Source organism: Antedon mediterranea, chromosome 8 (assembly GCF_964355755.1).
Source record: "Antedon mediterranea chromosome 8, ecAntMedi1.1, whole genome shotgun sequence".
NCBI classification, from domain to species: domain Eukaryota; kingdom Metazoa; phylum Echinodermata; class Crinoidea; order Comatulida; family Antedonidae; genus Antedon; species Antedon mediterranea.
Window position 1 is genome coordinate 25,854,882 of NC_092677.1, and position 16,418 is coordinate 25,871,299.

The 16,418-nt window shown below is 33.0% G+C and overlaps 2 protein-coding genes across 6 annotated transcripts in view; both read right to left on the bottom strand.

Moving 5' to 3' along the window:
* The window catches only part of LOC140056148 (septin-7-like), a 39,220-nt gene extending 35,652 nt beyond the window's left edge, over positions 1–3,568 (bottom strand). Inside the window, exons 1-2 of one of the 3 annotated variants that reach the window (XM_072101426.1) lie at positions 2,626–2,877; positions 1,858–1,963 (exon numbers count right to left, since the gene is read on the bottom strand). In XM_072101426.1, coding sequence (XP_071957527.1) covers positions 1,858–1,963; positions 2,626–2,691 — 172 coding nt within the window. In that variant the 5' untranslated portion in view covers positions 2,692–2,877. Of the gene's footprint in view, positions 1–1,857; positions 1,964–2,625; positions 2,878–3,557 lie in introns of those variants that run through there. The other 2 variants (XM_072101425.1, XM_072101427.1) reach the window with 2 other exon arrangements.
* LOC140056147 (WD repeat-containing protein 97-like) overlaps positions 3,562–16,418 on the bottom strand; it is a 29,747-nt gene continuing 16,890 nt past the window's right edge. For all 3 annotated transcript variants that reach the window (XM_072101423.1, XM_072101424.1, XM_072101422.1), the window contains 10 exons: positions 13,746–13,775; positions 13,237–13,626; positions 12,641–12,853; positions 11,835–11,941; positions 11,522–11,690; positions 10,930–11,085; positions 10,625–10,715; positions 10,158–10,344; positions 4,482–4,558; positions 3,562–4,392 (listed from right to left, as the gene is read on the bottom strand). In XM_072101423.1, the coding sequence (XP_071957524.1) occupies positions 4,160–4,392; positions 4,482–4,558; positions 10,158–10,344; positions 10,625–10,715; positions 10,930–11,085; positions 11,522–11,690; positions 11,835–11,941; positions 12,641–12,853; positions 13,237–13,626; positions 13,746–13,775 (1,653 nt within the window). In that variant the 3' untranslated portion in view covers positions 3,562–4,159. The remainder of the gene's footprint in view (positions 4,393–4,481; positions 4,559–10,157; positions 10,345–10,624; positions 10,716–10,929; positions 11,086–11,521; positions 11,691–11,834; positions 11,942–12,640; positions 12,854–13,236; positions 13,627–13,745; positions 13,776–16,418) is intronic.

Genomic DNA, 16,418 nt, shown 5'->3' on the forward strand with positions numbered 1-16,418 from the left:
TCAAAGGACATTTTATTTCCAAATATGTTATCAAATTTGTGTTACAACTTATTTTGGCGGAGTATGGATTATGCAAATTTTAGAAATATTTTAGGAAAATTATTAAAAATTTATAATTTATCTTTGACTACCAAATGCACAAAAATTAATAAATATTTCATAATAAAACTCATCTCTTCATCAGAACCTATTTCTTCTCTTCAAAATAAGACCAAACTTGACCATTATGAATGACCGGTTTCGAAATTATGAAGAAATTAGTAGACTGACTCATCCGACGATGACCATATGGGGCCTAGGCCTATCGGGAGCCGCCCCGAGAGCGTCCTCGCCGCTGTTTGTTCACCGGGAATGTTAAAAAAAACATCCCGAAAGCGACTTGGAATTCGCGATTCCCACGCGCACCGGCATCCCTCGGGAGCTTAGTCCGCTGTTTTAGACGTGTAGCTTGCAGAAAATTTGACGAAAATGCGTCGAAAACTTATGAAATTAAAACAAGTTTGGTATCAAAATGTTTGTCAAGAGTTATGCTTCAATAAACTGACCTTTGCGCAGAGTTTGAACAAATATTTCATGCCCATAATGCATCTGACATGTCAGGGTTCATATTACAATCAAAGGTAAACAATATGGCGCGGCCCTCGTGAGGACATCTTCACGACTTTTCTCCGGTAGAAAAATCACATTTTTACATGGAAATATGACGATTTAGACACTGTAACTGATATATAATCTTTATTTATTATACATTTATTGTATACAAGCTTCAAAATAGTGATTATTAGAAATAAAGATGGATTTTAGACGATTTTACGTTGTATGTTTAGGCCTAGATTCATTCAACGCGCCTGTCGCGTTTCGAACAGCGTGCTTCGAAAAACGGTTATATTTTCGAATTTTATTTTCAAACTAACTTCAACAATTGTTTTTATATATTTAGAAGCATATTTTTAAAAAAAAAGTTGTGAGTATTTTGTATAATTTGTTGTTACGATTCATGCACAGCAAACTGCGCATGTAAATTCGATTTACTTTTTTTTTGTTGAAAATTTGTTTACAATGACCTTGACTTTTAACCTTTTGAGCGCTTTAAGCGCTTATCGTGGTGAATCGGTTAGTGGGCAGTTTTAATGAACTTCATTTGCATACAGGAAGTAAAGGTCAAACTACCTACCACAGAGTTTTGTAAAGCATTATAATTGCCACAAGGAGTAGTAAACATGGAAACAAGATAGACATTGATAAGGATGGTGGTCTTGTGTTGATGTTTGTGGTCTGTGGTTGACAAGAACCTCACCATTTAAGATAAACTATGACCTCAAATATTTCTGGCAAATTTATGTCAAGGAAATGACATTCATTAACGCCATATAATTTGCCTTTCTGACTTTTCCATCCAAAATTATTCCCCATTTCTCTACTTTATTCCCACTCTCTTCTAATATTTAGAAATAAGATTATTCAAATGGTATAAACATTTTGCGTAAGGGCGTGTAGTGCAGTGCGTTGGATGTTGGATTACCGATCATGAGCATGGTTCAAATCCAACTCTCGCCGTGCTTATATTACTTACGTTCTCTCCACCCAGGTGTATAAATGGGTACTTGGTTAGATCAAGACACAACTTTGCGCTGATTACTAGCTGCATTATGGGAGTATGTTTCTATACGTGTTTAATAATGATTGTGAAGCGCCTTTGAGCACGATTACTCATGAAAAGGGCGCTATAGAAATGTGGTATATAATTATTAACTTATTCCCCATTTCTCCACCAACTTTACTTTACTCTCCACTCTCTTATATTTAGAAATAAGATTATTAAAATGGTAAACATTTAAAATTAAGTATGTTACTTACCTACAACCATCAGTGTATATTCAAAGCCCCTTTTCACTGATCTCCTGTAAACCTGATTAGGAAGATTAGCAAATCCCACATATCCCTCCATGTCTTTAGGTTTATTCTATAGAAAAAAAACACAAAAAATATTCAATAAACAGAATTATTGTTTATATTTAGCAATATTTTCATTCGTTCATTCATTTTTTCATTCATTCAGGCGTATTGCCTGACTTTAATAACTTCTGGCCCTTAGAATCTTTAGTAAATCTTCAGGCAGTAGAACACAAGCCTTTTGGGACATCCCTATTAAGGGACACTTTCTTGTGAAATGAATGAGGAGCAATAAATATTTTTAACACTTCGGTCAACCCCTTTAATCTCAGAGCAGGATCGTAGCCACTAGTACCGTTGGCATGGTTTTAACCAGACCACTTTTTAACACAGGCTTTTGAAAAGTCATAGGCTTGAACAAAGATTTTCCCTTTTCTTGTGAAAACCAGACCACTTTATTTCAAAGTACTGTATGGATTTTACTGAAATAACTTAGGTGGTTGATCAATAGTCATCTAATTTTTATGTAAAACTTATTATTTTTATTTATGAATAAATTTTTATTTATTTTTTTGGCATAGTGTTACACAGTTTGTACTGTATAAGATATTCTTATGAGTTACAGTATGTCTGTTATTATAAATATATAAAAGAATCACTATCTATAAACAAGGGGCGTGCCCATTGTATCTAACCCACTAAAACCCATTTAATTTTCCCTCGGATACTTACCGCTAAAGATGATATTCCAATATGATGGTCCCCAGAAGATTTGGTTGATGATGAAGAAGCAGGCATAATCACAAAATATAGGTCACAAGAAAAGGCGAAAAATTAAACAAAAATGAAAATTAGCTTATTACGTAATAATATAATGTAGAATTAAACTTCTGGTTGGCGTCACATCTAGTAAGAAATTGTCTTCTTCACAAATGAATAATTTATTATCACAAGTTTTAACAACAAAGAAAACTTTATATGAAATTGTTCTGGCAAAACTTTGTATTAATATTATATTTCTCTGCTGAGAAAAATTTATTAATTCCAAAAAAACCAATAACCTCTATGACGTGCTGACCACAGTGTATATAATCCAATATGAGCAGGAAGTCGAATATATCCCGTTTGTAAAGTGGTATTCTACCGGCGTGCGTGTGGAGGAGGTATATCACACAAAAAGGCATTGAAAGGGCGAGGCCAGGCTGGCGGCGCTCTACGACCGACAACCAAACACACTACATGTGTGCATGATGCTAGGCTAAAACTACTTACTAACAAAACAAGAACAGTTACCAAAAATGACCTAATTTACGTATATCATTAGCCTAACGATCCGCCTAATTAAATGTTAATAACAGTGACAGAACAGAAGTATTCGTTATGGTTAACTCTCAGTTGCACTCGTCACAGGCTAAGCTAGGCAGGCGATAACTCATCGGCCTGTAAAAGTACATATCATGGCCCTACCACCACCTCTCTTTAGGCAGCGAGCTAGGCTAGCACTCGTCGGAGATCATGATCACCAGACAAAGTTTAGTCAAATAATGCATCACATTGTAATTAAAAATATACTGTTTTAATAACAAATGCATAATTTATCATTTATCTTTCACATAATAAACCGGATATTGTCAACAAACTTTAATTTAAAACAATTATCTTACCCATTTCTATGTTTACGGTGTATTTCCTAATAAAATATCCTGTGGCACACACTGCACCCTCCGCGAAAAGTCTGGTGGTGGCATGCGCAGAACTTTAAATCAGAATCAATTATAGAGGGGGCAATACATTTTTTTTTGCTGAGGTACAGTATTTTTTTAAAGACAACAGGTCATCAAAGTAAAAAAATCACCACACATTAATTAAACAATAAATCAATAATAATATAACAATATTAATAATACTTTAATCTACAAAATGTATGTACAATCTTCTTCAATAGGCTGGAATAGGTATACTGTAGCTTAGGCCTACTATTATACATTCACTTTAAAAATATTTATTTTTATAATAAATAAAAATAATTATTTTATTTTAATGTATACTGTACAGTATAAAGTAAAGGTTCCAAATTTTTTTTAATGGAGCTTATATACAATTCAATGATGACTTTTCTGCTACATTCCTTTACATTAAAAAAAATATATTAAATGATAGTAATGATCATTTTATACTAAATCTGTGTAAAGATAGATTGAATGTCTATGTAATACCAAGCGTGAGCAGAATTTGTACATGACGGAACACTTCTCTGCTGAAATCCTCATTGTTTTGTTGGCTCATTTGATACCAACGACTGGCTAGATACAAAATACTTCTGCGATGTCTTTAACATAAGCAAAATGGGTTGATGCATCTCATCATAAATATCGATCGGACTTGGAAAAGGGTTCATGTACAATGTCTTCATCGGAAGATCGATTCTATTTGTAAAGTTATATAATCCGTCTGGTTGTAATTTACGCAAGTTCTGATTGATTGGTGGAAGACGAAGATCTGAAAAAGAATAAGAAGTTGGTGTAGTTCTTAGATGGTTAACAAAACCCCACCGGTTTGGTTACAGCTGGCGCGAGTTATAAGCTTACCAACTGTGAGGGCAGTTTCTCTCTTTGCACGGCATTTACTTGTGTGTGTTTCCCCAAGACGTACCAAACTTGGTTTACTAAATGAAGAGAAATAAAAAACACATTATTTTCCTATATAACAAATAAGGAACCTTGTTAAAACTGCATTTTGTTTACTCTTTACCTGTTTACTGTGCTTAATTAAACATCCTGAGGCTGAAATCCAACTTTACCACCATTCTAAAGTTTTGTGAAGCCCTTTTATACTATTTTATTACCACATGTTTACTATGCTATCACTTTACATTTTTGTGTTTTTAATCTTCAGGAAACCCAATTTCATGTTCACCAATATTGTTTTTGTTTGTTTGTTGTTTGTTTTTATTTCTTTGTACACACACAACATTTACATTTACATCGAAAGAAAAAAATTATACTATTAAAAAAAAGTGTGCAGAAGGAGCCCAAAATAAGTTTGGAGACAAACTTTAAGTCACGGCCAAAAATAACAAAATATTGAAGGCATAGTAGCCCAGTGTTCATGACACAATTAAGATTTATCTTATCTTATCGTACATAATATTTCCTATCCCATAATAGTTACTGTTATTAACAAACTAGAAATGAACATAAAAAAACCACAGCATTGCAAAAAATTGTAATTAAACCTCCAACCTGCGTCTATCATTGAATATTGAGTGCGATCGTTCTCTTTGATGTCTAATTCAAAATGTAAAATACAAAAAAGTTGCATAATTAAATTTAAATCACATTTGATAAAACACTAAATCTCTGTCTACACTATCAAATTAGTTTGACAAAAAAGGGTGTGATGTGCCCAAATATGGTACTGATAGTCCATATATTGGCACATCACGGGTTTTTTTTGTCACATAAAGTTTGATAGTGCAGACAGAGCAAGAGAAGGACTTTCAGTGAACTCTCCCATTATGACACTACCACTATCATAACTGGTTCCCTAAATGTCTGGTTATCCTTAATAATAGTTTCAGTTGAATAGAGCTTTTAAGAAAACCTGATCATGCAACAGTACATTCAATCATTAAAATGGGACAGACTAATGCATGGTACAAGATAATCAACCAATCAAATAGCAAGTACTGTATACTTAATATTATTTAATTAATTATTCCTAAACACTGCACTTAAAATTTCTACCAAATTACCTTGTTCTCATATCTCTGAATGCAGACAAATAAAAATAAATAAAATCAATTAAATATTCATACCAACACAGATAATTTTCTGATAAACAAAGGTGGCCAATAAATGCACCAATAACTATTAATTCAATGGTGCATGGAGAAAAAGAAAAAAAAAACGTTTCATTTAGATTTTCACTCCTTGAAAATGATTTCAGAGAATTAGAGTTTTGTTGTTATATATTTAGGCAAATTGCCAAGGATAACCATAAGTGACTTCATTCACTATCCTTCTTAAAGGTGCCAATCCCGTTCACAAGACAAATATATACACAAGATGCTCTACATAAACAAAGTCTTATTACAAGTCTTTGAGAGTGGAGTTATAATTTTTCATTAGAAAACATCCAGACATGACAAGGCTTGAACATAGGACCTTTGGATTGGTAGCCAAGCATCATAACCACCAAACCACAACTGTAGTGGAGTGGATGGAACAACCAAAAAGCTTGGGATGTCAGTTTAATCATAACACATCTCGCATAACAATTACAATTATATAATAATAATAATTATATTAATTTTAGTCTGTTTTTTTGTACTATTTTTATACAACTGTACCTGTCGTGCTTCAGTTTGGTTTTCTTGGTCTGACGTTCTCTATGATTTATTAAATAAAACAAACTGTGCTTAATAAAGTCCATATTAAGAGAATTTCTAAGAATATTTCTATAAATACAGGGGCGGATCCAGCATTATAGATTAGCAAAAAAATAAAAATAGTCATTATTTTATTTTAAAAAGTTAAATTTTAGGGAGGGGGTCAAAGCCTGTTTAATCCCCGCCTAAATCCGTGCCTGGATGGAATATGCCTACACTAGCATATTTGCATTTCAATCAACTCATCTCATAAAAACAACTTTTATTTCTATCAATGGAACAATCCTAATCTAAAAGACGTTCACATTAAAATGCGCAGTAAAATTGCTATATTCATTTTATTATAATATGAATAGTAAAGGTTAATGCCCGCCTCATTTAATATATATTTCTAACTACCTGTACATTAATTATTGTATATATTAAATTAAATAACAAATGATTCGCAATATACCTTTGGAGTTCTTCAAACAAGTCTCTGAGTGAGATAAAAGACAAATATTTGTATGTATAATTGTATGTACAGTATTAAACTATTAAGTAAGTAAAGCTATAATATGGAATAAACAATTGCCAGACAAACAAACCGAAATAAACAAATAAAGATTAGTTTTTTTACATCACTATGTGTGTACACATTATAACATAGGATAAAAGGACACTTCCAGATTTGGAGAATAAATAAACAATGTCTGCTGGATGAGGCAGACAAGGCACTCGCCTCGTCTGAAATTTCACCATCCACGCCAAATCGCCAGCAGAGATCGTCATATTTTATATTAATAATTATATTTAATGCATTTTTGCCTTGTCTGTTTTTAACCTCTCGCTACGGCCTTGCCATGTATTTCATTCCTGGGGTATATATCACTTCTTTATATACAGTTATATAAAGATAACAAAATACAAAACTAGGTAACACATTGACACTGCAATCATCAATATTAAATATAAACTATACCTCGATGTCTTTTGCTCAGCAGAAGCAGTCCTAGTTGAAGCAGATTTAAAATAATATTTTAAAATATTTAATATTTAAATTAAAACTGTGTAATATCCAAACAAATTTCATTTTTTGGTCATCTATTTAAAATTCCTAATTAAACCATATTTTACTAAGATATTAATTTTTACCTTAAATTTCTAGCCCCTTCTAGCATATCAACCTGTTCCATTCTTATGAAGAAAAAGGTCAAAATAATATCAATAACATAGACTAATCAAAATAGTTTTTCATTCATTAAAAAAAAACCCTTTTTTCATAATTAAAACTTATTCATTTTTCTAGCCACAAAGAATAAACTTTTAATTAAATTATACTATATTATTTTAATTAAATGTAGTGTTTCCTACCTGCTCTCTACCTCATCAACAACTGCCGGATCCAAATCACTTAGCAATATAACAAAAATATCAAATTATTAACGAAAGAAAACCTAAACCAATCAGCGATAGTGTTACACATATGAAAAAAAATCTAAACCAATCAGTGATAGTGTTACATAAGGAAATAAACTCTCAACCAATCAGCAAAGTGTTACATACATTTAAATGAGATCAACAATTGTTCAAAAACCAATCAATAGACCACAAATTTATAAACTGAAACAAAATCAGTAAAATTCACTCACTCAATTAATTTCAATCAATGAATCCAAAAATGTTTCCATAAATCAATAGTCAATCAAACCAATCAATCAATCGATAACAATTAATTACAATCAATAAAAACAAATACATAAGTATTTCAGTCAAACCCAATCAATTACTCAGGGAGAAAAATAATCAATAGTCAATATTGAAAACCACAAATAATCATAATCAATTAGCTCAGTTAATACATCACAACTGATATTCAATGCATCCAAAATCAATCAATCAATCAATTAGTTACTACTCAATAAATGACAACCGATTATAAATCAATTAATCAATAATCAATAAGTTACTACTCAGTTAATACATCAAAACTGATAATCAATGCATCCAAAATCAATCAATCAATCAATTAGTTACTACTCAATAAATGACAACTGAAAATTAATCAATCAATCACAATCAATCAATCAATCAATTAGTTACTACTCAATAAATAACTGAAAATGAATCAATCAATCACAATCAATCAATCAATCAATTAGTTACTACTCAATAAATAACAACTGAAAATGAATCAATCAATCACAATCAGTCAATCACAATCAATCAATCAATCAAATAGTTACAACTCAATAAATAAAAACTGATAATCAGTCACAATCAATCAATTAGTTAATACTCAGTTAATACATCACAACTGATAACCAATGCATACAAAATCAATCATAAACAATTAATCAATAACAACTGATAATCAATCAATCAATCAATTAATCAATAGCAATATTGCATATTATTAAATACAAAGATTTAGACAAATAGTATAAATATTAAATACTAAAAAGGAACAATAAGAATACAAATGTGTTTTCTTCCTTTTACAGTAAATACTTACATTATTATTGATTATTATGAGTGCAAAATTAATTTCATATTAGTATATCACACTCAAACTTTAAAATTAAAGAAATTAGAACAGAACTATAATAAATTGCAACTAAAGTACAAACAATGCCACCAGGCAAAGTTTTGCATTCTTAAAAAAAAACCAGAGTGCATCAATATGAGAGAATCACACTAAAAAATAACACTATTACAGAGATCAGGATGTACAGAGACTGCAAATAAGACATTACCTCTGTTGAATAACATTAGTAACTGATCCACTAATTTTTCAAATAAAAGAAAATCATATAATAACATACTAAATATGGACTACTTTATACACTCCTTTAGGAGGATGGTGTGGAGGTTGGTTGGACACCCAGTTGATACTAAAAACACAAACCAACTACAAGGGTATCAGTTCAAGAGAACCAACGACGGCCATCCAGCAAAACCCGGCAAACCCTAGAGAGGAGATAGGCACCACTGGGAGATATGGCTTATGCCTGTGTATCACATCATGATGAGTACTACTACTAATTCCTTTATGGAAGGACTTGGTGCACGGTATCTCATCTGCTATGCCCCTATGATCCTCTAGGTCATGGGCCAACTAGAGCTAGATACACGAATTTGTTGAGTTGGTTTACAAAACACGTGGACACATTATAAAGTTAAGTGGACTAGGAATGATGGTTAAAGTTGAGAATTAACAATTCGATGATAAACTGCAACTACACATACATTTTTACCTAGATTCTGACAAAAATACTGATAAACTATTTCTGGTGGTGGTATAAAGTTTACGAGAGACAATACTCAACTTGTTTAGTATGACTTAATTTTATGTATACATTTTTAATTTACATACTAACCTCTCGATCGAAGAAATGTGATATTAACATGAATTCCGCTAGAACACAGACCAGGCTGCTCGTCAGCTCAGTTAAATGCTTTGAACTGATACCCCAAGCAGTACAAAGCAGATAGAGTACAAAACAGAGTGACATCACATGTGATACCATTTCTTAAGCTCTGTCTACACTATCAAACATAAAAAAAATGTGATGTGCCCATATATGGACATGATAATGTCATATCACTACCATATAAGGCATATCACTGCCATATTTAGGCACATCACACTTTTTTTGTCAAACAAGTTTTATAGTATAGACAGAGTTTTAGAAGATATTCATGGTTAGTTGAATACTCATGGGTCAACCATAACGGTTTATTCCGAAAAGCCTAAACAAATTGTTTGCAATAAACCACCACTCTTTTATCCTAAAAAAATTAAATGTTTTTCAGATTTAAAATTCTTTTGAAAAGAAAGGGGGTCACATGTTACTGTGATGTCATCGATTTCTAAACCAATAAGATGTCATACCTTCTAATCTTTGGCAGTACAAGTACAGTGTTCTTGTGATCATCTGTTTTCTGTGCAGCTTGTGCTAGTTGCTGCTGCCTCAGCTGTTCTAACTGTTTTTCTATTTCCATCTCTACAAAGTAGTTGATCACTTCGATCGGCTCAATATTGTCAATGGCCGAGCCATCTGGCGCCATGTCAAAGGTCACTATGCAAATTTTAAAAAATCATAGTAAACTTTGCGAATAGTCAGAATTCAAATGAGGCAAGGTTACCCAAATAACAACAACAAATTTAATAATCAGTAAAAAGGTTCTCCACATTAAAATACTGTGGGTCCGTGGAGGGCCTAATCCGAATTTCCTCATAGTTTCCAGTTAAGCTCAAGGACCAGTATTAATACCTTTACCTTTATTGTTGCTGCTTTTAATACTAAAATGTAGTAAATAAATGGTTTAAACGAGAAAGAAAATTCATTTCTGTCATACCTGTTATTGGTTTTGAATCATCAGGACTTTCATTTGGGCTGCTGTTATCTTTAGCTGCGGACCCCAGAGACTGTGGACTTGAACCATCCATCTAAAAGATGAAAAAAAGGTAAAACATTGACATCGGTGTACCAATAAAACATTACCTTAAGCTCTGTCGACACTATGAAACTAGTTTGAAAAAACGTGTGATGTGAAAGATGGTAATGATATGCTTAAATATGGTAGTCCTATGACATCACATTTTCATATAAAGTTTCATAGTGTAGACAGAGCTTTAGTATATACAAAATAATGTATTATACCTTTTGGCCTTTCTTTAAGATGCTCTTCGTTGGTGATGTTGTTGGAGTTGGCCAACCACTGCTGTTGTCTCCAGATGTACGTCCTCCTGGCCGTCTCTGAATTTTGCCGGATACTTTACCTTTCTTAAGATTATCCAGTGTTTTTTTTAAATGGTTCTATACCAAGACATAAAATAAAAGATAACAAATACAAGTATAATAGTGTATTGAAACTTTAAGTTGGGGTGAAAGTTGGCGACTACAATTTGAGTTGGTCAATAAAAATTATATGGACATAAAGAAAGTCTTAAATGGTTGAGTTGCAGTTTTCACACCACCTTTATCAGAAATGAGTATTTTTTATTAACATACCTCATATTGAGATAGTAGAACACTTATAACTAATCTGGATTTAGTGATAACTTCAAAGCTCTGTCTACACTATCAATCCTTAGGTGACAAAAAAAAATGTGATGTGCCCATATATGGACATCATGATGTCATATCAGTACCATATTTGGAAATATCACTACCATATTTAGGCACACCACACCTTTTTTGTCAAACTAGTTTGATAGTGTAGATAGAGTTTAAATATAAATGACCTGTTTACCTTGAACAGCGTGGTCCATTTCACCACCCACATTTTGCACATAACTATTAACTCCTTCTTTCGGTTATCGTCATCTAAGTTCCAGACGTCCCAACTATCGAGTTCTCGGAAGAAATAATTATGCGTGTCTTGTAGACCAATCAGGATCAACATGTCATGAACCAGTTCTCTGTAGAAATAATTGATAAAGAAAAACACATTTAAATAAAATATTTTAAACAATAAAATCAACACAATATCTGACTATATAGTATTCTGCATTTGCTGAGTTTTATTTCAAAATAAAAATTTTTTTTTGTTGTTGTAAATTTACCTAACTTGGCGATCACCATCCAAAAACTGTACCATTGCCTCAATGATGAAATCTTGCTCATAAATGCCCATAGCACATAACAACTTTAGACCACTAACAATAAACATCTAAACATTACAAAATAAAAACACATTCAATGTTAATTTTTAAACAGATACTACATGGTGGATCAAAACGACACTTCTCTCTCTCTCTCTCTTGAGAAGTAAAAATAGGGCCTCTTTCCATCTATGTCACCCATTCTCACCAGTGAGTGATGTTTATTAGTGTACCTTGTGATGAATCTCTGCTGCTATGCTTTTCAACTATCATTAGACTTATCAGCTCTGTTGCATTGAGTTTAAAGTTAAGGGAAAACCATCCAACCATGACCCAACAAAGTGTTCTCCTGAATAGGGCTTGACCATAGTGTTAAAACATATATTTCCCCTTGTTTCACAGGAAAGTGTCTCCTTAAGTTTGTCCTCTTTAATAAAGGTGTTCCCCTTATAGTACAGTAGAACCATATTTAAGGTTACACCACCAGGACCCAACAAAGTGTTCCTTAATAAGGATGTCTCCTGAATAGGGCTAGACCATAGTTTTTAAACATATATTTCCCCTTGTTCATTACACAGGCAGGTGTATCCCCAAAATAAGGTTGTCCCAAATGAAGGGTTCTACTGAAAAGCTCTGTCCACACTATCAAACTTTATGTAACAAAAAAATGTGATGTGCTCATAAAACATGATGTCATATCACTACCATATTTGGGCACTTAACATTTTTTTTGTCAAACTAGTTTGATAGTGTAGACTGAGCTTTACCTTTTGTTCTTCATCACTACAAGATGGTCCATTGTTCTTGTTTAAAGTGCTTATCATCGTCTCGTACACAGCTCGCGAGTTTGACAGCTGCTCTTGCTGGTTCAGCACCGCAATCGCTTCTGTAATTGGACTCTTCATCCCAAAGTCGGCTATCTTTACCAGTTTCAAAAGCATTGTAACAAAATTGACAATGGTCCACGGCTTTGGAAATGACTATAAAAAAAGGCTTATGTTATTTACTGTCAAGTATATTTGGCAACAATTTGTAGGACATGAGCTGAGCCACATCTATGATGATAAGACCAAAAGGGACACCCGAGCATCCAGAAGGAGACACCAGCAGAAAGCTGAACATCAGACGAGTGATGGCGTGAATCACAGAGCCATGACAAATGACAGGTCATCACAGAGTCATTTGCGTAATTAAGGCTATTGAAAATAGCTGAAACGTAGCACGTGAGTACTTGATAATTGGTTTATCGAAAGCAAAATTTTTCATACAATTTGTATGCATACTGCAGGTTGTACAACGGTATATTCTACACTATGAATGAGCTGCATTTTTTTTAAATGACAAGAATTTAGTAATTACTTACATTAACGTTAGCATCTGGGAAGTACTTCTCAAACCAATCTGATCCTTTGAATTGAGTGAAAAAATCTGGTAGTGGTGTCGGGGGTCTCGGTGGCGACGGTGTCGGTAACGGAGGTGGTGATGGTGTTTTTGGTTTCGGAGGGATAAATTCCTCAATCTTTTTCATTGGTTTGATTTCCCTAGGTCTGGGTGGAGGCACGTTCTCGACAACAGGCTCAGGAGGTGGAGCTGCGGGTGGGGTTGGTGGAGGGGTGAAATCGGACTGATCATCCTCAATTTCCTTTGCTATTGTACTCTTTGTAATGTCAATATCAAACTGATCAAAGAAACTGGAATGAGCTGGTTGTTCGACCTCTTTGACCTCTGGAGTCACAACTGGTTCCTTGGTTGACTACGAAAAATTAAGAAATAAATTAATAATTTATGAGACAATAGTATGATAGGTATATAACTTTCAATTGGGTACTAAAGTTACAATATTAAATCAATAATTTAAAATATAAACCATACCTCGTCCTCTTCATCCCATACAAAAACACGCTGAAAAGAGCAACAAAATGAATAATAATGAGATAAATCAATGAATATTTATAACATCAATGAATATTTATAACATTAATGAATATTTATAACATCAATGAATAGTTATAACATCATGAATATTTATAACATCAATGAATATTTATAACATCAATGAATATTTATAACATCAATGAATATTTATAACATCAATGAATATTTTGAACATCAATGAATATTTTGAACATCAATGAATATTTTGAATAATGAATAATAATTTTCCTCTTCACAAAGAATACATTAATGATAATCACAAAATGATTAATCCCATGTTGATGACTGCATGATGCAAAATGAATAATTCATGAGATAAACAATGAATATTTATAACACTAATGAATATTCATATTGGCAATTAATATTAATTTTCCTCTTCAAAAAGAATACAATGATAATCACAAAATGATTCATTTCATGTTGATAATTGTTTGATGATGATGCATCTAAATTATGAACAAAAAAATATTAATTAATAATATAAACATAATAAACATAATGAGAATATCTAATGTGATGAATAATGTTATTAAGTGTAAAACCAGGATGGTGAAAATATTTGATTTCAACTTCCTGGTAAAATCAAGAACGGTAATAACTTATTTTTACGCCCAAAAGTACTAAACCCATGCTATAAGGTATGATGCTTAAATATTGATTTTTTGCCATGAAAATCCTAGAACACAAGATCCCAGGATTGGTATAACATTACAAGCATGTATTCCTGAACAACAAAAGATGAAGCTATGATTTGGTTGGTTGGTTGGTTGCTGTTGCGATACTCAAGTATCTTTATGAAGTGCAAATTACTGTGGCAGTCATCACCTCACAGGTTCCAATGAGTGCTATTTTAACTGCCATTTATTCTTCTGGGGCACAAACAAGGACCCAACTAACTCATGGTTTGTCTTTGCCTCAGACAAGAATATACAGTGCATTTTAATTTGATAATATTGCAATTCAAATAATGAAAGCATAAATGAAAACAATTAAAATTTAAAAGCAATGACAGAAGCAATATGAAATTTGTTTTTGCGTAGGTTGATCATTTTCAATTAAAATTTTACCAAATTTTCTGGCAATTTATGGGAGGTAGTTTTCACTGGTGAGGTATAACTAATACTTTTCTTGAATTCTTGAGACAATTTTTGTTTTGGTGGTTCAACCTTTATCTCGTCTGGCTTCTGTGCGTGCTTTATATTTTTTTTATCAATATCAATATGCACTACTTTTTTAGACTTTAGTAGGATAAAAAAGAAATGTTAGTTTAAAAGAAAAAATAACAATAACAACTTTAAGATGAAAATAACAATTGGCAATTAACATATGATTAATAACAGAACATGCACATTTTCTATAACAGAACAGAATAACATTTTTTGATAAAAAATAATTATTCATTTAACATAAAAATAAAATAGTTGAATAACATACCAATTATTGAATGATTACTGTACATTAATTTTTATAACAACATGCAGTATATACAACCAATACAAAAAAATAAGGTACAGTCAACTCTCCTGAATCGGACACCCTTGGGCTAGTCAATGTCCGAATGAATCCCTTGGGCTAGCCAATGTCCGAATGAATCCCTTGGGCTAGTCAATGTCCGAATGAATCCCTTGGGCTAGCCAATGTCCGAATGAATCCCTTGGGCTAGCCAATGTCCGAATGAATTATAAATAATAGGAAAGAAATTGTGACATTTGACATCTTATAAAAATTCTAGGTTTAGGAGGGAGTTTTCCAAATGGAGTTTTGGCTTTGAGAGAGTTTCCAAATGGAGGTCTGGCTTTGAGAGAGTTTCCTAATGGAGGTCTGGCTTTGAGAGAGTTTCCAAATGGAGGTCTGACTTTGAGAGAGTTTCCAAATGGAGGTCTGGCTTTGAGAGAGTTTCCAGATGGAGGTCTGGCTTTGAGAGAGTTTCCAAATGGAAGTCGGACTTTGAGAGAGTTTCCAGATGGAGGTCTGGCTATGAGAGAGTTTCCAAATAGAGGTCTGGCTATGAGAGAGTTTCCAGATGGAGGTCTGGCTTTGAGAGAGTTTCCAAATGGAAGTCGGACTTTGAGAGAGTTTCCAAATGGAGGTCTGGCTTTGAGAGAGTTTCCAGATGGAGGTCTGGCTATGAGAGAGTTTCCAAATAGAGGTCTGGCTATGAGAGAGTTTCCAGATGGAGGTCTGGCTTTGAGAGAGTTTCCAAATGGAAGTCGGACTTTGAGAGAGTTTCCAAATGGAGGTCTGGCTTTGAGAGAGTTTCCAAATGGAAGTCTGACTTTGAGAGAGTTTCCAAATGGAGGTCTGGCTTTGAGAGAGTTTCCAAATGGAGGTCTGGCTATGAGAGAGTTTTCAGATGGAGGTCTGGCTTTGAGAGAGTTTCCAAATGGAAGTCGGACTTTGAGAGAGTTTCTAAATGGAGGTCTGGCTTTGAGAGAGTTTCCAAATGGAGGTCTGGCTTTGATCGAGTTTCCAGCTGGAGGTCTGACTTTCAGAGAGTTGACTGTATGCAATATTAAATAACATTAGTATGTATATTATGTAGCCAACTGTAGCTGAAATGAGCCAACTAAACAGACTTAGGAATTTCCTAATTTATTTCAACATTTA